This window comes from Cheilinus undulatus, linkage group 12 (genome assembly GCF_018320785.1).
Source record: "Cheilinus undulatus linkage group 12, ASM1832078v1, whole genome shotgun sequence".
NCBI classification, from domain to species: domain Eukaryota; kingdom Metazoa; phylum Chordata; class Actinopteri; order Labriformes; family Labridae; genus Cheilinus; species Cheilinus undulatus.
The window spans coordinates 14,333,343-14,356,630 of NC_054876.1; the positions used below are offsets into that span (position 1 = coordinate 14,333,343).

The 23,288-nt window shown below is 39.0% G+C and overlaps 1 protein-coding gene across 1 annotated transcript in view; it reads left to right on the forward strand.

Moving 5' to 3' along the window:
* LOC121518684 (roundabout homolog 2-like) overlaps window positions 1–5,357 on the forward strand; it is a 161,836-nt gene extending 156,479 nt beyond the window's left edge. The window contains exons 26-28 of the mRNA XM_041801169.1: window positions 1,988–2,149; window positions 2,266–2,520; window positions 3,993–5,357. Of these exons, the coding sequence (XP_041657103.1) occupies window positions 1,988–2,149; window positions 2,266–2,520; window positions 3,993–3,994 (419 nt within the window). The 3' untranslated portion in view covers window positions 3,995–5,357. The remainder of the gene's footprint in view (window positions 1–1,987; window positions 2,150–2,265; window positions 2,521–3,992) is intronic.
* The last annotated feature ends 17,931 nt before the right edge of the window (window positions 5,358–23,288 follow it).

Consider the following 23,288-nt stretch of genomic DNA (forward strand, 5'->3'; position numbering starts at 1 on the left):
CAGTTGGACTAAAAATATTTACCAACATTTGCAATGAAAACATTTTAGCATGTCATGTTTAGCTGACACATACTGTTAGAGTCTTGTTTGTGCAGATTTAGAAAGCAGTTTCATTACTAGGACAGAGTGCATCAACAAAATCAGTGTGGTGGCAGCATTTCCACTGGGGAACGTACCGAATTTTTGAAGAAATACTGCAAGTAACACTTAAACATTTCACCATGATGTATAACTGAAGAGTTCAAACACTGTTTAGGGTTTAAACTTCATGCAGAGGGTTGCTTTTATAACAGCATCAAAGAAAAAATGTTGTTGTGGTCTTCAAGTTAACAGTATGTAAAATTTTCCCACTGAAATTTCCACATTCATCACAATCATTCTAGTTGTATTGAAATAATCAGTTTGAATAGAAATTCTTAAACCAGGGATCTAACAGCTAGCTGGCTAAACAGCTAAATTTAGATGTCAAATCATCTTACACAAGACATATGAGTCGGTGAGACTAATTACCAATCAACACATGTCTTAAATCCCAGTCAAATACTCTTTCAAAACTGTAATGAAGCCTCCCACCACTAGTAGCCGCTGTAGCTTCAGTAAATGGCTGCTTAGTTTAGCAGTAGCTTCACATTTAGTTTGTGTATGTAAAACGGCGGGGTATGTCAGTGTTTTGAACTAGAAAATGGAGATAAAGTTGTATGTAGGCTGTTGAAGGTCATACTCATGTATACCAACTAAACAGAAGTGGTGGCTAACCACATCAAGTATGACATTAATCTACAAAGAGGAAGAAAGGCTGGCGGAGCTAGCGGCTAACTTTAGCCACATTGTTCTTGGCACAGTAGCCTCACAGCATGAACCCTTTTGACACAATGACCCCGTGATTAATTTGACTGTTGTCTGAGTATTTTCTCCACTTCAGACCAGTTGGGAAAATAATTAAACCTCAAACAATTAAAATCTGTGTTGATTTTTGACAACAGTGTGTCAGTTTTTCTTCTCTCTTTGGTCCCATGTTGGCCCACCTTTCTTAGGTACATGTGGGTGGTGGGGGCTCCAAGGAAAAATGGTTGGGAAACACTGTGGTATGGTATGCCATTGTATTTTTGTCTAAAGCATTAATGGATACTAGACAACATCACCCAGAGGTGGCTCTCTGGAGCTAGGCTAAAGAAAACCATCGTCCAACAGTTTGTCCACTCTGTCTCTGGAGGTAGAACCATATTGGGTTGAACATATAAGCAAAGTAAATAAATTTATCCTGTAGTAGGATCCCAACTTCAGGCATTAATTAAAACTGGCGGAGATACAATGTCACAACCTATGTGAACGTTAGATAGTTGCTGGGTGTTCACTAACAGATGGATCTCCACTCAAAGTTATCTCACAGTATCTGGACACTTCTTTGACTCTGAGTGATCATAATGAACCATTTAAAGGCTGTGATAATCTAACCAATTCAAACATTAATCATTAATATTTTACATTCATTTTTTGTTTTGCATTTAAAAATGGGAGGTATTATCCTTGATGTTTTTCATTTTATATAATAGCGATTTGTTTTCCTCCTTTTTAAACTTTTAACTCACTGCAGGCTCAGAAAGTATCACAGGCAGTTCTAAATAGAATTTTAACTTTTAGTTCAAAATAAATGAACAAAAATTATTAAGTATGCATCTTGGAGTTCTTGCTGAAGGTCTTGCTCTTGTTGACATTCTCTTGAACTGAAACATGACCCCAAAACTTAAGTAGAAACTGAGCCATGACCTTTCTGAACTGTTCCACCAATAGTACCAGCATATTTCCTTTTGTATTAACATGTTTTCAAATATTTCTAACTAATTCTTGAAGCTTATTTCTGCTGTTTATTCCTGTCCTACTTCAACATCCCACTCTGTAGTCTTACTGCATGTGTGAGCAGTACTTATTCAGCTGTTCTTCATTATAGCATCTATTTAACTAACTCTCCCTCTGCTTCTTATTGTAGGTAAAAGCTCCCAGCAAAGTTGCCCAGAGGGCTCTGGCCCTTCAGACCACGGTGCACCAGGCACACACAGCCTTGGCCACCAGAGGGCACCACTGTCTGCCCTCAAACCCCAGACAGACAAGGTGGGGACTCTGCCCAGACGAAGAGACACCAACACAGACGGTAAGTCAAGGCTCTTATTTATGAGAGCATTCACAAATGTATCTAATTGAGATCAAGGACTTGCTCTCTCATGAGGTCTCATTTGCATCGTTTACCAAACACCCTCCACTCAGCAGCCCACACACCGGTCATGAAGCCTCTGCACAGTGTGGGCTCCCGCATGCACAGCTCGTGGGCAGCTGCAGCCTCGGACCCCTCTGAGGAGTGCATGGTAACCGTGTCGACGCTGGAGCGGCAGCATATGGCTTCATGGAGCGGCACGTCAACATCTAACAGGGCCACCCTGAGCAGAGGCTCCCACAAGAGACCTGGCACAGATCCCACCATCAACGGGCATCCTGCAACAAACAGCACAGAGAAACGGGAACACTGTAAGTACACTGTATGAGGATGTGTCTGTGTGGTCTTTACACGCAGGATTTCATCTAAAGCAAGCAAAAGGGACAGGGATTACGCAGGTGTTATGGAGCCTTTTGGCCATGTTAAAGCATGCCAGGAAGCACTTTAGTGCAAATGTCTCAATAGAGATGAATGCCACAGTTGTCAAAACATTACATTTGGAAGAATTCTCATTTTCAAAAAGATGGTTCAGGCAGACAACTAAGGCTCACAATGTCTGAAATGTTTATTCTATCAGCAAAATAGAGCTGTGTTTGGAGTTTTGGCTTTAGATTTTATCGGCTGTAGGGGTCTTATGCCTTTATTTTACATAGGACATTGGACAAAGCCAAGAAACTTGGGAGAAAAAGTGCAGGAATCAGCATGCAGGGAAAGAGCAATGGGCTTCAATCTGAGCCAGGATTGCCCACCCTAAGCATCACAACCTTTAGTATAAGGAGTACTGAGCTAACCATTTAGTATTACATTTCAGGTATTAGGAGAGCAGATATCAGCTATACAGTGCCTATAAAAAGTACTCACCCACTTGGATGTTTTACCCTTTAATTGATTTTATAAATCAGTCATGGTCTATATAATTTGACTTTTGGTCTCCTCAGACCAAAGAACCTTATTCCACTTGACCATGGAGTGTCCCACATGCTTTTTAGGGACCTCTAGTCGAGATTTAAGTTGTTTTTGTTTTTTTTTTGTTCAAAAGTGGCTTTGTCTTTGCCACTCTCCCATCAAGCTTTGACTGGTGAGGAACCTGGGCAACTGTTTTCTGTGTGCAGTCCATCCCATCTCAACTGCTGAAGCTTGTAACTTCTTTAAAGTAGTCATAAGTGTCTTGATGGTCTCTCTCACTGGCCTCCTTCTTGCCGGTCACACAGTTTGTAAAGACGGCCTGATGTAGGCAGCTTTACACATGTGCCATGTTCCTTCCATTTCTTGATGATGGATTTAACTGAACTCCAGGGGATGTTCAGTCTCTTGAAATAATTTTTATATCCTTCCCCTGACTTATACCTTTCCATAACCCTTTCTCTGAGTTGCTTTGAGTGTTCTTTTGTCTTCATGGTAGCCAGGAATACTGATTAACCAGTGACTGGACCTTTCAGACACAGGTGTCTTTATACTACAGTCACTTCAGGCACATTCACTGCACTCAGGTGATCCCATTTCAATAATAGTGAGACTTCAAGCACCGGTTGGCAGGACCTCTGTTGGATTAGGTCAGTCACTTTAAAGGGGGTGGAGACTGACACATGTGAAGTGTGAAATCAGTGCAGTTTGAGTTACAAGCCTGAACTGTGTCTTAGGTATCACTCCATATGTAGAGTTCACCACAAACTGAGAAGCATCCTTGAATTATGAAATAAAGATGCAGCGTTTTGTGGTGAAGTGTTCCTTGTCACCAAGACTTTACATTGTTGTCTTCTTTGTCCCTCTCTCCCTCTGTCAGAGTCTTATCTGAGGCATCATTCCCAGCAGTTGCTGCCTGCCTGCCTGCCTGCCTGTCCCGGGACACCTTGTTTGTAAGCGCTATGAGATTTTCTCTCTGCGAGTGACACAGAATGATGCTTGGAAGACAGAGAGGAGACAGAAGGAAGATGGAGCGAGCGGAATGCGAGCTAAGATGCAGAGCTGTAAATGTCATGTACAGACACAGACACCAGTCTCACAGTGTTATTTTCATCCCCCTCTTCAAAAGAGTAAACAGTATGTTATATGTCCGCTTCTATTTTCTGTCACATGGTGTACAAAGGTTCACACAGTGGAGATGGAGAAGAAAAATCACAACAAAACTAAGACTAATGAAGAAAAAGGACTTGCATAAATTGTAAATATGTTTTTTAATGTTTCTCTTTCTTTTGCTTTGCTATGCAAGCCAAACCCAATGTTGTCTCTTTTGTGATTTATTACTGTGAATCATTTTTCATTAATGCTCAAACTGTTAGCTTATTTTGATGAAGCTACTGTATTGTTGTACTTTGCACAGAGCATTTTGGTAAAAATAAGCACAAACCCATTGTCAGCTGAGCTGAGGAGAATCATAATGGCAAAGGGGGACGTCTATGTTAAAACAGAGCCTAAACAGAAGATATATACTTGGCTGTGCTGTTATTGTTGGACAAATACTCTTAATATGGAGAGTTAGAAGGAAGAAACACAGTAAAATACTTGGAAATGTTGTGCCAATATAACACATACTGTTTGCTGGGAATGCTGTCTTGCATTATAATAACAATGGTACTCAGTAAGTGGTTACCAGAACATTTTTACCGTGACAAAGCAACACATTAGTTGAAATATCCAAAGCAAAGAAGAAATGAGACGTGTCACTTCTCTGCCATTCCCGGAATATGTTCATAGAAGTATATTTATGTATTCTTTTTCCAGTTACATACAGTGACATTAACACAGTGCAATATTAAGAGGACTGTATGTCAGTAATAAAAATGTCATTGGAATACCGAAGAAGAAGTTTAACGTGAACTATTTATGATGTTGAACATCAAAGCAATGATACTAGATTTGTTCCTATGTATTACACTGTTTATTGGTCATGAATTTACACGATCACTTTACAAGTATGTATAGACTTGAATGACTGCCAAATTTAAAAGTCTTCTTGAAAAAGAAAGGTCTTTTCCACATTTAAAATGCAGCCAATACGCATTTTCTGTCAATGAGATTTCACGATGCAATGTCTTGACACTTGTTTGAATGGTTTTGTTCTGATCATTGTTCTGGTAACGGCTCTCCCTTCGAAGACTTTTAACCTGCCAGATTGGTTTTTTGCCCTCAGGAATACACAGCCACATACAAGTAGGGCCGTTTTTCAATCCTTTGATGCAAAATAAAATGTGTATGTGAAAACAAACTACTTCTTTTAGTGCTCCAGTGTTGTGTTCATTCTGGATTTTCTCTCTCTAAACTCATCAAGCTGTTTTCACTCAAGCAATCTCAATATTTGACTAAAATTTTATTTTAGTATCATAAAATGACAGAAGTGACAACAAGGACAAGCACAGAAAGAAAACACAGGACTACACACCAAGTGATATAAATGACTTATTTAAAGTTCTGAAATGTAGTAAAAAATACCAAAAAAAAATTCTAGCATTAATAGTTATAAGATGACAAGTAACCCTTGGAAACAAAAGAATCAAACAAGCAAATAAATAATAATAATAATAATTATTATTATTATGAGATTTGAATAAATAAATAAACGCATATTTGAAGAATGTAAAAAGCATTACAGTCGGTCTGCAATCATTCATCTCTGACAACCATTCACAGAGTTTATCTGAAACACTTTATTTCTCAGAACAAAAAAACATGCTAAAACTTTGAAATCCAATTTTAAAATAAATTGGATTTATCTTCTTTCTACGGTTAGAGTAAGGCTTAAGGTGACAGGTAGGATACCAAAATTTAAAAGTTAAAAACCTGACCTGCAAAACCTGATTACAATATGTTTAACAAAGTCGAGTAAACAGTCTTTTCACAGGAAAAAAGCTAGTCCTCCGTGTAAACATTCAAACGCAGCTAGTGTAGCTTGTGTAACATAAGCTGAATAAGCTATGTAGAAAATGTAGCTACTTGGCTAACGTGGATGCTAAGCTAAGCTCACTAAGCAGATACATAAGCCATCTAAAATTTCTATTTAGCTAAGTTAGCTATAGCTACATGTTCTTAAGCTCACACTGCTAAAGCCAGTTTAGCTATGGTAACTGAGATACCTAGATAACATAGCTATCAAGCTATTAAGCAAATGTAGCTACTTTAGGTGACATAGCTTAAGCTCAGCTCAAAAAGCAGCTACGTATCTACATTTTCTACAAAACTAAGTCAGCTTTAGCTACATTTTCTAAAGCCCCTGTTGATAAAGCTCATTTAGAGATGAAAACACAGCTATGTAGTTACTGTAGCTATGTAGATACCTTGCTAATGTAGCTACATTAGCTTATGTAGCTAAAGTTAAGCTCAAAAAGCACCTTAGTAAACTACACAGATGCATTCCCCATATACCTATGTAACTTTAGCTACGTTTGCTAAGGCTCATGTTGCTAAAGCTAATGCTACATAGACTGTAGTAAGTTTGATTGGCTATGATAGCTATGTTAGCTTTAGCTAAAGCTAACGAAGCTAAAGAGAGCCACTATTCATGTAACTACTCTCTAACATGAGTCTATAAATAATTTAATCCTGGATTAGCCCTCTGACCTTTATCTCCTGTTTATGAAATGTTTTTCAGTCTATGTTTGCAATGCGGCTATTTTTTGAATGCAACTAGACCTGGTTTGTGATTAAAATCAAATCTTCAAATAATTCTAAAACAGGAAATAAACTGTAGCAGTAAATTATGGAGCTTACTTTCTGAGATATACAGCATCTCAGATGAATGGTCTGTAAGAGTGGCAGTGAGAAATGTATATTCTGTAGCCAGACTTCTCTCTCAAAAGACAAAGAGATGCACTAGTAATATGTAGGAATATGTGGTGGTGTTTTCCCCCTCTCCTTTACACTTTGTTGAGGGTGTTTTTTGTCTATTTTCGTCTGATCTTTGAAGTTTGTTTAGAAAGAGCTTTTGGCTTTTCTAGCAAATCATATATAAGATGTCTTGTAGCTCTATTGGGGTTTAACTGATAGTTTGTCTTTGGAATTGAGAAGCTTTAGGAATGGGCCCAATGGTAATCAAACTTTTCAATTTGATTTTCAGATTATATGGCAATGGAAAAATCAAGGCATTATCCAAAAATTTAACTGAACAGTGTAATCCCTAACATGAAACTGTACTTTTTCATTGCTGACAAACCAGCTCACACTGATGTTGATCTTATGATTTATTTGTCTCTGAGAACGGATGTCTGCTTAAAAGTACAGCTATCACAACAAAAAGATCTATTAAAGATCAAACATTAAAGCTTAAAATCTATTTGTTGTCGAAAGCAAAGCAGCAGCCCAGTCAGTCTCCATAACTTCCAGAAATGCTACAGAAAGTACTCAACCAAGCTCCATTTAAAATGTTGATTAAAATGTTTTATCCTCTTCTCTTAAGAAAGAAAAAAAAGATTCGCTCCTTTTTACAACTCTGCATTATCACAGTATTACTTCAGCAAACTTAATTCCCCTTTATCATGAGAAAACTGTGTTAAAAAGAGTTTCTTTTTGGGTTCCTACCTCTCAAATGAGCCTTAGTACAGCTGCTTTATGACTACCATTCATGCTGTTCATCTGTCAGATTAACAGCACTTCTCCTGGGATGTCACAGATAAAGAACTCAACATGCCATAATGTAAAAATGTTCAAGAGGAGACAAGGAACAAAGTCATTGATATCTATCAGTCTGGAAACGGTTGCAGTGCCATTTCATATTTTTTGGGATTCCAGCAAACAGCAGTGAGCGCCATTATCCACAAAAGGAGAAAACTTGGGACAGTGATGAATCTCCCCAGGAGTGTTCAGCCCCATCCAGGAAGTCACATAAGAACCTAGAACAATATCTAAGACCTGCAGGCCTCACTTCATGATTCAACAAAAAGAAAGACACTAAAATGGCTAAAATGGCACCCATGGGAGAGTTCCAAGGCCAAAACCACTGCTGACCCAAAAGAACACAAAGGCTGGTCTTACATTTTCCAAAAACATCTTCATGATGACAAAAACTTTTAGAAAATATTTTGTGAACTGCTGAGACAAAAGTTTAAATTTTAGAAGGTGTGCATCTGGTGTAAAACTATTACAGCATTTTATTAAAAGAACATCATACAAACAGTCAAACATGGTAGTGACAGTGTGATGGTCTGAGCCGAGCTGCTTCAGGACCTGAGCAACTTTCCATAAATGATGGAACCATGAATTCTGCTCTTTTCCAGAAAATCATCAGTTTGTGACCTCAAGCTCAAATGAACTTGGGTTATACAGCAAGACAATAAACCAAAACACCATCAACCACCTCTGAATGGCTCAAAAACTAAATTGAGGTTTTGGAGTGGCCAAGTCAAAGTCTGATTGAGATGCTGTGGCATGGCCTTAAATGGGCCATCCACGCTGGAAAACCCTCCAGCATAGCTTACTTAAAACAATTCTGCAAAGAGAAGTGGGCAAAAACATAAATATGCTACGTCAAAATAACATTTTGACGTAGCATTGATATTTTGAAGGAACTAAATGGCTATGGAAGAGTGTACAAATAAAGATGTGACACATTCAGGTATGACACAAACAAATTCTATAAATAGAGATGACTAGCTGTGAGAGCTAGCATAGAGGGGTCAGATCTGGGTCTCCGGAACTGTCAAGATTTTCTGAGGTGTCTAGGGTCTAAATGAATGAAACACCGGTGGAGGAAGGTTCTCACTCAATAAACTGATCATGTGTTGGCTCTTGCTGTCCATTAGGTTTCAGGGTTGGGTAGTGGTGGCCACCAAAGACTGTGTAGTGGGATTTATAAGATGGCAGTAGGGCAGAAGACATGGGAATCAATATACTTGCTGGGTTTATCATTTAGTGCTTATCATTTTTTATTGGGGCACAGGTATCTTGTGTTTATTCTAAGTTACCTTTTGTACAAACCCATCAAAACTGAAGCTCTGGTGTTCAGTTAAGTGTCTGGTGCGGAAGGAAAAGAGGTCAAAAAGAGCTGAGGACAGTGGCAGTAACTACTAAATACTCAATTTTTCATTTCCTAAAAATAACTCATACAACTGACAACCACAGAAAACAGATATTAATAAAAATGTGTTTTTGTCACTATAGAAACAGGTCCCGGATGAGCCCCCAGTTGTTAGATTTTAGGAACAAAAAATTGTTTTTTTATTAAACAAGAGTATGAAACATTAAACAACATTCTGCTATGTATATGTAAGCTATCAGCTATGTCAGAAATGCACGGATGATGATATTTATGACTGCAAATCATGTGTTTCTTGACAGTGGTCATAACTGCATTTGGAGCCGTGTGTTTAAGGATTCTGACATCAGCTTCAGTTTTTCTTTGTTTGGCTGTTTTGCAAAAAAAAAAAAAATGGTAAAAAAAATCACCATATTGACCTTCAGTATACTGTAAATTAGGCTCATATTTAACTTCATCCCTCATAGATGAGCCAGGACACTGATAGTCATTCCAGTTGTTATCTCGACACAACCTGACAGCTTCCTGGAGCAAAGATCTGCAGCATTTTAGGAGAACAGCCTCAGGCAATGCAGGTCGCAGTGGTGCCATACACAGTGCGGGACACCCTGTCAATATGTGCATCCCGAGACGGATAGACAGGGATTAGGATTGTGTGCAGATATGGTGCAGACAGGGGGCACTGTGCAATCTACCATTTAAGCTTTTAATGCAGAAAGTGCTCTGGAAGCACAAGAATTGGTATTGGACTTATCAATTCTTCACCTACTTGGACACAATTTGTCTGCTCTATTAGTGGGACCAATCCCCACTCCCTTCTCCACCTCCCACCACCCAGTCTCTCCTTAATTTACCCAGCTTGTAGTACATGCGAATTTAATGGAAGAACAGAAATACACAGCAGAGCCCACAGAGGCCAATTACAGGGCTCCACCTGCGTTCACACAGCTACAGTAATGTTTTTTATATAAAGACTAAGGCTTAATTTACTGGCTCTGTAATGGTGTGGTCACTTTATAGGATGTGGATGACAAAGCAGTTTCCTGTAACTGTTAGAGATATTTTCCCAGCACTCAGGGGGACTATTTGGCTTCAAACTGCTGCACTTCCATGGACATTGGCAGTAAAAATGGGGAAAATATTTATAATAGGGATCTTTTATCTGCTGAGAGCACTCCTGGTAATAAGGACAGTAAAGCACACAGAGGACCATGGCCTTTAAATCATGAATAAAACGTGCTTATTATTGAAAAGAAAAAGATTCACACTGCACTTTACTAGACTTAATTGTAGTTTTTGAAAAGTGGCCTGGATAACAATGAGAGATAACTAAAGCGTGAACAAATTGTGACTTTTAATTTCATCTTAATTCTCTTAATTTATTATATCTGAGCTGAAATTCTGTGTGTTAATGTGAGTGCTTGGTTTGGAGGTTTTAACCAGGCACGTGAAGGTTGTTAGAGTCTTGTTTCTGTATTTTTATTACCTTCTCAGTCATAATGTAAAATTCATGCCTCTCCTATAGCGCTGCCCTGCACCTGACCCTTACATTACATCTTTGTAAAGCAAATACACATTTTCACATTCAGGACTGTGTTGAGAATTTTTCATGCTAAATATTTCATTTTTCATGTATAAAATATATTTAATGTATAGAATTTTATCTAATATTCACATCAAAATTCAATCACAACAACACCCACAGAGGGTATCATAGCAGAGGGGATTAGAGTCTAAGCCTGGTCCCTTAACTCATGTTTTATCTTATCACTCAGACAAGGTGTGGTCAGTTTTAAGTAGCTAAAGTCTAATGCAAAATGACAGATATACACAGCTGTAATGATGTCTCTTTTAAAAGACTGGTGGATTGAAAAACTGTTTGGGGAAAACTCAGATAGTAGGGGGCAATTGTAACAATTTTCACAATTTTCTTCATAACTCAGATTACTTAGAATGCTGACATCATTTTTAAATAAAAGAAACATGTATTTTTGCACTAATTAATAACGCTATTGCTCTATGTTAACTCGTAAACACGTCTGTTTTGTTCAGTTCAATTAAAGAAGTCAGCGCATTACAGTTGCCCCCGTAATAGGGGATGTTGTAACAGTGTTGGGGGCAATTGTAACATTGACCAGAAACATCATATTTCCCCTCTATGTTTCAGATTGGGGTTAACTCTAACGTATTCCCATTTCCACTACAGTATCACGTAAATTTACCAAGGTTTTTTTCAATATGGTTTCTTATTTTCCCCAGTTCAAGTGGGCTGTAATATGAATTCAAAGCAGAACATGTATCTATTTATGGGCACAGATTGATTATAATACCTTTTTTTCTTCGAAAATTTGTGAAATATATCTAGTCTTAAAAAGAAAAAATAAGTCAGCATTTGCTTACATGAGGCAGTATGGCTTGTAGTAGGCTATGGCAATTGCAAAACAGTGATAACAGTGTTACAACTGACCCCAGTCTCAGTGTTACAACTGCCTCCAAATCAGCAGCCATAAAAAAGTCTCTCATGCTAGCTACTAGCACTTAAGTTAGCAGGTTGTTCATGTTGATTTTTTCCCAAAAGGCCAGGATATAATTAAAAAGAGTTTGACTTTACTATCATCTAAACTTTAGACAGTAGAAAAAAAAACATTTGACAAACCAAAACGTAACTTTCATACCTCAAAATCAGTGTTTTGTGTACAGCTTCTGTGGTGTTGAAGTATTCCTGCTCTTTTTCAGCAGGCAGAGAGTGAATCCCTCTGAGCATGTGCAGACTTAGTTTCATCACTCTAGCTTGTTTCTAATCGGAGGAATTGAATGTGTTACAGTTGCCCCCAGTCTCCCCTACTACACAACTAAATGAGGTTCCTCAGGGATCTATTCTTGGCCCTTAGTTTCCATTAGTCGGAATTAATCGGTCTTGGCTGGTTTCATAAGCTGAAGTCAGTTAGATAAAAACATTAATGGCCATAATGTCCAGCTGAAAAATATGCAATTACCAAACTAGTAAATAGTGAACAATTACATATTTTATATTGTGTTGCCTAGAAGATATCCCTTAATACAAGGGTGTCCAAACTATAGCCCAGGGGCCAAATGGGGCCCGTGATCCACTTTTGATTGGCACGCAGCAAATTTAGAAAATATAATGAAATATGACCCACATTAGAGCATGAAGCTTTTGCATGGCTGCATTGTACTTCTTAGGTTCAGCACAAGGCAGTGCTACCATGCTAATTCTGTAAACAAACATTTTGACAAGAAGAATTTTTTGATGTGTATTTTTTTTTTTATTTGTGACTAAACGAAGACAACACTGTAGATGTTAAAAACATATGGGCAACCAAAGTAATAATATCTTAATTTCTAACGGACTAAATGATCACCACAGAAAATGGCGGCACCAATAGCATTTCAGGTGCATGGCCAATGGTAGCCAGGGCCAAACAGGCCCCCTGAAATCAGATTGGCCTCCCCAAAATCCTTGAATTGATTGGCTATTTGCCTTGTTAACCACTAACTAGCCATCTGAGGACTCACAATCACTAAGAATATCTTAACCTATATTAGATAAGTGTCACTAACTTTAATATCCTCAAGCTTCGGTATATGAAAGCAGCCCTCAGTGGAAAAAGTTTGGACACCCCTGCCTTAATATAAACTCAAAGTAATTTTACTATGACCTACTTCCCATGCGGTGCTTAGGTTGTTTATATACACAGGTAACACATGGCTAATTTAGGCAGTGTTTATTCATGAGATGAATGCAGATGACACCAAACATACCTTTTAGATCTACTGAAAACCATGAAGGGAAATTTTGGTTGGGACACTCTTGTAAAAAAGAAATTTATAACCAGGTTTTCCTGGTTAACCCTTAAAAGATTCTGTGGACATTTTTTTGCCATCCAGTCTTTTATTTTCAAGCCATTTTGGCTGTGCTTAATAATTATAGCTCAGTTTTGCCAGAGGATATCCATTTAAAAAATGTTTTTAGAATTGTCGTGACATTTCCTTAAATTAGCCTAAAATGGCAGAGCTACACAAAAACCAATACATTTGTTCCTAACAACAACAAATACCCCATTTGCAAACCATTAAAAATGCTCTTTGTGATCCCCATTTATCTTAACATGCATTCCTTTATGGTAAGATTTCATTTTAAGCTAAAAGCTTTCGATTTTTTATTTTATATTTGTCCACCAGATGGCACTACTGTGTCCCATTCATAGCAGGCTGTAAGAGAGCGCTGTAGTGGACTTTCATAAGAGGGTAAATCTACCTAAGACCAGTTTTCTAATGAAGTGGAGCTGTATTCAACACAGAATCATGTTATGCATAAATGCGTGGATCATTGCAGCTGACATCGAGAGCGCCATCTTTCTTCAATGTAGCTGGGTGTTCATGCTCAGGGCGGCCTGGCTGCACAGCAGCAGCAGTGTGGGAAAAACCATAGATGAGAGGAGGACTGTACTGAACTGTCCACATGCTCTTTCAGCATTTTAGTGGGGGTTACAGTTGAAAACATTGTTTTTAATTTTCATTTGTTTTGCAGAGTTTTGAGGTGGTGATTAGTTGCAAGGCGCCATTAGTTATTTGTTGGGATGATTTGTTGGTGTTTTCAGTGGAGGATGGCGTTTGGCTGTTGTTAACGGCTAAGTCATGTTAGCAGCTAATGTGCTAACAGGCTAAACTAGAGTTAGCGGTGCTAATGTGAAGCTTAGTGCTGCTGTTGGAATAGCTCAAAATGTGTATGTTTGTTTAGGCAACTTATATGAAGACAAATAAAAGAGTGTCTTTCCACAGTCACTTCCAAGATGTGTTAAGCAGGCTGTAATAACAGGCTAACACTTTGGTTTACCATCAGGCTTTGTTCTTGGGTTGGAGTAGGGGGGCTCTATGCTCTGACTATTTTCATACACAGTGGTTAAGCCAAACATCACCATGCTTATTTACTACATTAATAAAAGCTCTGTGATCATACTGATACATTTGTAATGCCTCAGAATAAAGCTGGGCAGACACAGCAACACAAAACATCACATCATGAAAGCTATACCTTCAGTAAGCCCACATTATTTGTCACATTATTCACACATCTGATTTTAACAGATCATCGCCACAGGAACTTTAACACTTTACAACAAATGTGTTAATTTGACATGAATTAGCAGGTTAAAATGAGGGGGGAGAAACTATGTGTTGGGAGGGGAGGAAAGAGGGTTGAATGCATCAAGCTCTACAATGTGATGCCTACAGTAGGCCTACATGCAACTGTGAAGACTGGCTTTATTCTGCAAAATGAATTTAATGTTACAATTCTAAATGTTTACATAAAAATATTCCTTCAACTGAATATCTGCAACAATCATTGACAACATTATCACATCAATCATGGTGTACTCGCTTATCTTATCTCCTCAAATTTTCTTGTAGTGTGTTTAGAGTGATCTTTCCTTCTCCAACCAGGCCATAAATATTAAACATGGTCAACATTTATGATCAGAAACCCTGATGTGCAGGACGAACTCTGAAGACAGCTGAGCAGGCATGACCAGGATTGTTATGTGGGACGGAGCAACAGCTGATCAGGAAGCAAGGTAACGAAGCAGGAAGCATAACAAGCACAGCCATGGCAATGAAAAAAAATGTAGATAAAGTTAGATTGATGCCAGAAATGAATGAGCAGCTTTTTGATTTATGGCAACAATACGAGTGTTACAGCATGCCCTGTTAAACATACTACAACTGAACTGACAAGGAGAGGAGCAGGACTGACATTACTACCTCAGTGGAGAGTGCAGAGAGCTAACGGCTGCATTTCAGTCAGGAACACTCTTACAAATTACCATTTTATTGCAAAATGGATATACAGTTTTACTTCGCAGAGAAGGCTCTGCTCAAAAGATGATCCCTGGGTTAGTCAAGCAGCATGCCTTAACTTTCCAGGGAGCACATAGCTGGAAACCCCCAAATAGATGGATGCATTAAAGACAATGCATACTGAACACATTAAAATTAGTTCAAAAGCAATAAATCCATAGTAGCATGAATCTGAATGTGACAGTGCAACAAGCTTTATGCTATAAAGGAGGAGGCTGGGATGGAGGGCGTTAAGCTTTGCCAGGGATTAGTGAGAAGTATGTCATATTTAAATACACTGCTGTGTTGAGAGAAAGAGCTGTGATTGGCTGTGAGCACTGGCAGTCAATAACTGGGGGCAGGCGGGCCGTCAGCTGATGAAGGCTGTCCTGCATGAACTAATACTGAGCTTCATTTAGTTTGTTTCTAAAGTCACTTTTGACGTCATGAGATTTAAAATTTAAGAGTGAAGACTGGTTGTGTTTTTTTTGTGTGTGTGCCAGGATTCAGGGGATTTGCCATAGCTCCTGGGCAGGGTCAACCCTCTAGGGGCCCTGGATATGAGGAAAGAAGTAAACAGGTCAGGCTTGAATATTTGGAAACACAATCACCTGAAACTTTTCTTATATGGCTTCCCATAATGCATGGATGGAGTGTTATTGTGTTCAATAAAAGGCACATATATCCTATTGATGACAGATGTATAAAACAAGAGTCTTAAAAAGAAAAGAATATTCCAGCCTTATGGATACTGCCGGCTCCTGCATAATAAATCTTTTAAAATGCAAAGAAATTCTCCTTGCAAAGTAGATGGATTTGCAAGATTCCATGTCTGTCATCAGGTTGATATATCTTGCAAAGCTCCAGTCTGAAGTCAGAATTGATTATGCCAGGTCTGAAAACACACCTGACCAATCAGCGTCATATGAGGCGAACAGGGCCATAGCTACAGTCTGGGTTTACTCCATAGCAATGGCTGCCGCTGGTGTTGCGTCTAGCTCAGATGTAGCTATAGTAAAGCAGCACTTTTATCTGGGCCACATTTCTTTATTAAAACATTAGCAAAGAGCCAGACTGAAAGCTACTTTTGATGGAGAAGATGTTTTCACACTCCTCCTGACTATCCTCGGCATGAGTTTTATCCACCAACAAGCCCCGCTGTTCCACTGCAGCACTAGACTGTCAAGCTCAGGTTACTACCAGAGCTGTGCATGCCTATTGTTGCTCAGACTGACCTGTAATGAATGACTTTTAAAAAGTCCAGCCCTTCCAATATATTTGGAACAGGAGGTCTCCTAAATGAATGTGAAATAAATCTCAGATATGAAAGAGTCTGTCTGGCATGCCAGGCTAAGAAATGCAACATTTTAGCTTTCATTAAAATACTGAGAAAACAACTGTTGAAACATTTCTATCAGATTTCAGTGATTGATGTGATCGCATAATTTATTCAAGAACTTTGAGTACCCACTTCAAAGTCAGTGTTTTCTGTCCTTGTGCTCGTAAAACCGACTCTCCAGAAGAGGATACTACAATTAAAGTCATTAAAACAAAATCAGCGGCGTCTCCTGTAAGAGCGTCTTTTGTGATTGTGGATGCAACAAAGAAAAGGAAGAAAAAACTCAGCATGCTTATTTATTCAAGATATAACAACATGATTAGCATATTCACATACACAGTATTTGTCTCCGTATTGACACCAGCCCACTGAGGAACCAATTTCATGCAATACAAATGTCAGAATCATACATTTTCAAAGGAAACGTAGACAGTGTGATTACAGCGCTCTACTGTATATTTCACAACAGGAGCAACATTATGAATTACAAAGAAGGTTGTTATATTTCTCAGTGTGAGGCACAAGCAAGAGACTAAATAATTTATACTGTATTTTATTTTATGTTTCAATACTGTACATAACAGCCTGACTCCACTCACAGCAGGCTGCATGAACTTCTGTAATATTTAACTCTGAAATAATGCATCATCGCAGCTTTAAGGAATATGAAACAAAGAACTTCTCTCTTTTCTGAAGCTCTCAATTCTGCATGAGCAGCATCAAACTCTCCCCACATGTGGTGGAGAACAACCTTTTCAGTATGATTATGTGAAATTTTGACTGTAAGCCTGATTTGTGACTCATGACATTTGGCTAATTGCAACATTTGAACAGTATGCTGGTGAACATGAACCCCACGTGAGACCCTGAGTCTCTTCTCTGTGGCTCAGCTACCCTGAGGGTAAGCTAAAGGCCAGCGGTCTCCAGCCTTAGCTCCCTCAGTGACCAATTTATTTTCATCTGGCTCATCTGCTGCTTTCATGTTGCCACTTCAAATTGTGCCTCTGACATGAAGCAGCGAGGCCTCTGCTGGAGGTCTTTAAGACATCTGCATGCTTATATTTAAATAAATAATGGCTTATACCTGCTCATATTCATATTTTAAATTGGGGTAGTTTCTAAGTCAAAGTAGAGAGGAGCTTCACTGTTGAATCCCTGGAGGGTGGAGTGATACGCTTGAGGTTTCGCCTTTCCAGTCTGGACAGATTGTCTCTGCGCTATTGCACATAAAGTTATCGCACAAGTCTTGACTTACAATTTGTCTGCTGATGTTGTCATGGGAATATCATTTAAAGGAGCCCTCAAGCTTTATAAGTGAAGTAAGAGCTAGTGCATTTACAATTTAATGGTAAGGTGACAGAGGTGTCACTGATTTAATCCAGAATCTAATTAATTTGATAAAATAACACCTGTCGGCCATGTTTCACCACAAGCTTTCCTTTTCTTTGAATGCTTCATTTGGAAGTTTAATCTTTACAGTAAGGAGTTGATCACCAGCAGACAGTCTCCACATTCATCTACAGAATATGGGGGAGCGGGTTACAATCTAACGTGGGGTAATATGTGACATTTTTGAGTGGAATGTGTTTCTGGTCATGTAATCAGCAGGATATTCCTTCTAATTCTCACCAGCTTTGAATGTGTTAGGCCGGACATTTCTGGGAAAGTGTATTTTTACCAAATGAAAGTAGATTTCTTTAGCATACTTGCTCTCCTAGTTATTGAGTTGTATGTGGTCAGCCACTACAACCTTTTATCACCTCAATAACCATCATGTTGTCTAAAACAGTGGTTCTCAAACTGGGGTCTGGAAGTCACAGCTTGGGGGCCATAAAACAAACACACTAAACCAATGACTTACACATAAGTCAGCTTTGGGCCAATAAAAACTCTGATATAATTGTGACATATCACGTAAGTCTATCACTCGCCACACATCAGTCACTTTGCTCAGGACACATTTGGTGTCCACTTGATCAAGTGATGCCAAACAAGCTTAACTGAGAAAATAAGATGCAAATATGATGATAACAAAGCATGCAGGGTTTAAGGACAAAACAAAGAATTTTGTTTTTTCAATGAAAGGGCAGCAAGAATAAGGGTTAACATAAGTTTCATCAGCTTTGGGGTTATGTGGGTTTCCCCACCTATTTCGTCGTATTATTTGCCAATTTTCATCATTTTTGCCCCTTTTTACACAAAATGTTGCCACTTTACACCAATTTTGTCACGTTCTAATTTAGTTTCTTCGCTTTTATCCCACCATTGTATGCCCTTTCTACACATTTTTGTTATTTTAAACCCATTTCTGCCACTTTTAAGCCCTTTTTTAATTCCTTTTTTCTTCTCCTTTTCTGGCCATTTCTTCTTCCTTTAAGTCATTTTTGTCACTTTTAAATCCTTTTCCACCACCCTTTCTGCCTGTCGTTGCCACTTCTAAACAAAATCTTGCCACATGCCAATTACTGACACTTTCCACCTTTTTCACCACTTTTACACCCATTTTTGCCTATTTTAACTATGTTTCACTGTTGAATACGCCTGTTTTTGCCAGATTAACTAATTTCTTCCTTTAGAACGGCTATAAACTACAGCACAAATTAATAAAAACCCACAGTCGTTGCTTTGATAAGAGTGGTTATTATTAAGGTAAAAAATAAAATATGGTGATCACAGCTTAACTTTACATTTATCTCTTGTCCTATTTAAAGGAGGCCTGTCTGGCCTTGCCATGTGATAAGTGTAGCATTTGCAGCAAACTTTACCATCTTGTATGTTTAGGGGCAGAGGTGCAGATACCAGAAGGAAATTTAAGAGCTTTATTGTTTTCTGCAGATACATTTCCTGTGTGAAATGCCATAAATATTTTCACTCCCTGCTCATTCTTACTGCATGTGCTTATTTATTTGGCCCCTAGGAGTCACTGTTTGACCATCTCGTACACTGTTTCTCGTTGTTTTTGAGGAAAAATACTGATGAATTTGATAGATAATTGAGATTTTTCAGCCTGTTTGGCAGATTTTGTCTAGTAATGTGTACACTGAGTTAAATACATACAGAAATGTAATTTTTAAAGTGTTTGTATGTGTTTTAAATGTAAATTGAGCTCCACACAGTGCTGTTATGCTAGCTGAGGGAGCAGAGGTACAGAAACCACATACTAGAAGGCAGTTTAAGAGGTTTTATTGTCCTCTGGAGGAGTAAATAAACGCTGGAAAACAGTCTATGTGTCTCCTCTTTCTATGCCCCATACACAACCGTTACATATACACAAATTATAACAATCACTTGGTTTGAAATGTTTGAGTTTGGTTTAAAATGGACTTACAATCTTCCAAAGTTTTTCAAAATAGTTTTGAACCTGAAAGCAGAGGATTACAATAAGTCAGAGAGCTGGAAGAGAGCTGCATTCCTGCATTCCTGCCATAAAAAAACACATTTTATTAAAACCCAAAACTTTAATGCCCTCTTATAAAGGTCATTGAGTAGTTCCTGCCTCACAAATGCACACCCTCCTCTTCAAGCTGTTTTCAGAATTATGCAGTTTGAGGAGTTTGGCTCAAATGTTGAGGTGAAGTGGCACTTTAAAGTTGACTCTTAATGAGAACAAACTTTCCAGTGTGGTAGGTGGAATATCTGGTGTAATTTTTACAAGGATTTTTTTAAACTCTCATACTCTTGAGTTGATAACACTATAATAAGATACAATAGATTTTGTGTATTTCCCAGGGACTGAATGAAGTACAAACTACTAGATTATCATTGATTAACAGGCAGATTGTGACTGACTCCTCTTCACATTTTGTATGAAACTTGCATAATGAGAGAGCCTTTGTTAGATGAGGTAATCAGTACTTCTTTGTTTCTACAGGGGACGAATGAGTAACACACAGGTCTGAGAACAGACCCAACCAATCAGTTTCATTTTAGGGAGGAGAAGGTGGCTGCCACGGGTGGGGTTTAGTTACAATGGAAGCTGATAGCGATGGCTGCCGCCTGTGTAGCATTTAGCTCGGCTGTAGCTTGAGTATAGAGGTAGTTTTATGGAAACTTGTCCACATTTCTTTATCAAATAAAAGCTTTTCAGGATGGAAAAGATGTTTTCGCTGTTCTCCCAACCTGCTTCAGCATGAGTTTGTGAGGGTTACAGGCGAGGTTACGTTGTGCTGTGAGCCAGTGCAAACAATTGCTCCTGCTGTTGTAGCAATTAGCTCTGATCAGAGTTGGGCCACATTTTTTAATTAGAATGAGCATAGAGCCACACCGAAAGCTTCTCTTGGTGGAGAAGAGCACTTCTTCCAACCGGCCTTGGCATAAGTTTTATCCACCTACAAGCACCACTGTTGCTAAACAATGGCAACACCTGTCTTGTCACTCTTATTGGCCATAATTAATGTGGCAGACAGAACTTTTTTTCAGTCACCTTCGGATAATTCTTTTGAAAAGGCCTGCCCTTCTCAAACACTTTGTATGGAAGATTTAAATTAAAGAATGTGAAACATACTGAATATAATGAAATCCAAAACAGTCTATCTGGCATGTCGGGTTAATACTAACTACAAGGAGGTGTACGCATCATGGCTGTCATGCATCCTAAGCATTGGTTTGATGCAACAGCTGTGCACGTCCTCAAAAATTAACACAACACAGATGCCATATGCAGCATATATATGACAGGTGGAGGCAGAGGAGGTGTGACAGTCTACACAGCTGCAGCAGGGTTGCCAAGTCCAAGCTTAGCAGGTGCTCGCGCTTAGCAGAGGTGCTACTGTGATACACCATTTCTGCCCTGCATAGCTTACAGAGCACCATGTTGTTGGAATTCTGTATAAACTATGCTGAAACTTTGGATGTGGCAAACTGTCTGACTGGGTGCAGCCAATTTCCTTCTTGTGCCATGTCAACACATGAGACGTTAATTGTCGATGACACGGATTACGTTAATGCATCACCCCAGCTCCATCACTGATGTTTGATAATAATTTTGATCTCAGCATTTTCATTATAGTAACCTCCTGTTATAGTTACCATCCATGTTCGTGTTTTACATCAGGTATACAGCCTAGCTCTGTTGTGTACTCTCTTGTGGTGACCTACAGTGAGACGTGTCGCATTCAGGCAAATATATTTACAAAAAGCATGCAATAAATAGTTGAAAATTATTTTTTTAAATTGTTCCTTTAAGTGAAGTATCATTATAAGGATTCATACCCATTAACAAGTAGTTTATTGACATAGTATCAAACAGTGGTCCCCCTATAGAAATAAGAAAGACAGAGACGGCATTTTATAAACTCTATTGACAAAAGTATTTGGATACACCTTTTAATTCTTGAATTCAGGTGTTACAATCAGACCACAGGTGAAAAAATAAAGCACCTAGCCATGCAGTCTCCATTTGCAAACATTTGTGATACAAAATGGGTAATTCTGAAGAGCTCAGTGACTTCAAGCGTGATACTGTGACAGGATGCCAGATTTGCAATAAGACAGTTTGTGAAATTTCATCCCTGCTTGATATTCCACAGTCAACTGTAAGTGATATTATTAGAAAGTGGAAGCGTTTAGGAACAACAGCAACTCAGCCACAAAGTGGAAGACCAAGTGTTGGATGCAGTGGTGTAATGCACAGAGATACTGGACTGTGAATCAGTGGAAAAGCGTTCAGTGGAGTGATGAATCACGCCTCTTTGTTTGGCAGTCAAGGCGAGTCTGGCTTTGGTGGATGCCAAAAAAACGTTACCTGTCTGACTGTATTGCGCCAACTGTGAAGTTTGGTGGAGGAGAGATAATGGTATGGGGCTGGTTTTCAGGGTTTGGGCTTGGCCCCTTTTCTCCAGGGAAGGCTTCAGCATAAGAGAGATTTTGAACAATTCTATCCTTCCAAGCTTTGTGGCAGCAGTTTGGGGCAAGGCCCATTTCTATTCCAACATAACTGTGCACCAGTGCACAATGCAAGGACTATAAAGACATGGTTTGATGAGTTCATTATAAAAGAATATGACTGGTCTGCACAGATACCTGACCTCAACCCTTTGGGAGCACCTTTGGGATGAACTGGAACAGAGATTGCGAGCCAGGCCCTCTGGTCCAACATCAGTGCCTGACCTCATGTATGCTCAACGTTAAGTCACAGAAAAAGAAGCAAAAAGCAAAAAGCCAGCATGTCACAGGGGTTGTCAAATGGAAACCACCCTTCACCTTCGCTGTCCAATTAGCCCCAAGACACCTCAGGAGGGCTGAACAGGGAGCTGCGGCATCCCAGAGCCCCCACCACCTCCATGCTAGCTCACATCACCCACCATACCAACATGAAGACGTTCTTTATGTCTTACCTATTTATCAACATAGGCCCCACAGCCCAAATAGCACTGCCAAGAGATCTAAGCCCTATACATGTAAGCTCTAGCTATGCTGACACTACCTACCCAAGTCCATTGCTCCTAATAGCCTCCAATTTTCTGCAAACAGTACAAAACATTTCCTGCAGATTTCTAACTTTGATACTGTGCAATAATAAACTTCTTCTCCCTTTTTTGTTTAGGCCCTCTCTCATCATATTGAAATCTCACCAGCTGTCAGCTTTGCTATTTGTGCAGTCAAAGTTTCCTCCTCTCTCCAGATAAGGCCGCAGCATCCTTGAGTGTATCGTCTGACAACTTAGCATTCTTTTCTCATCTCTCCACTGTTAGTCTTCTCTTGGCACTGTCAGACACATCCTCCCCGAGTTGGCAGTCAACTTTTATAGTGACAGGCAGTGAAATATCTCCATAAACTAATATGAATTTATCACTGCTGGATCGAGCTCTACCTCAGCACCACATTCATTATCCCTGACACCTCCTAATTCCTCCCCAAATGCCTCCTTTAAGAGAAAGTAATCTTCCCTCAAACACAACTGCAGTAAATTTAAAATC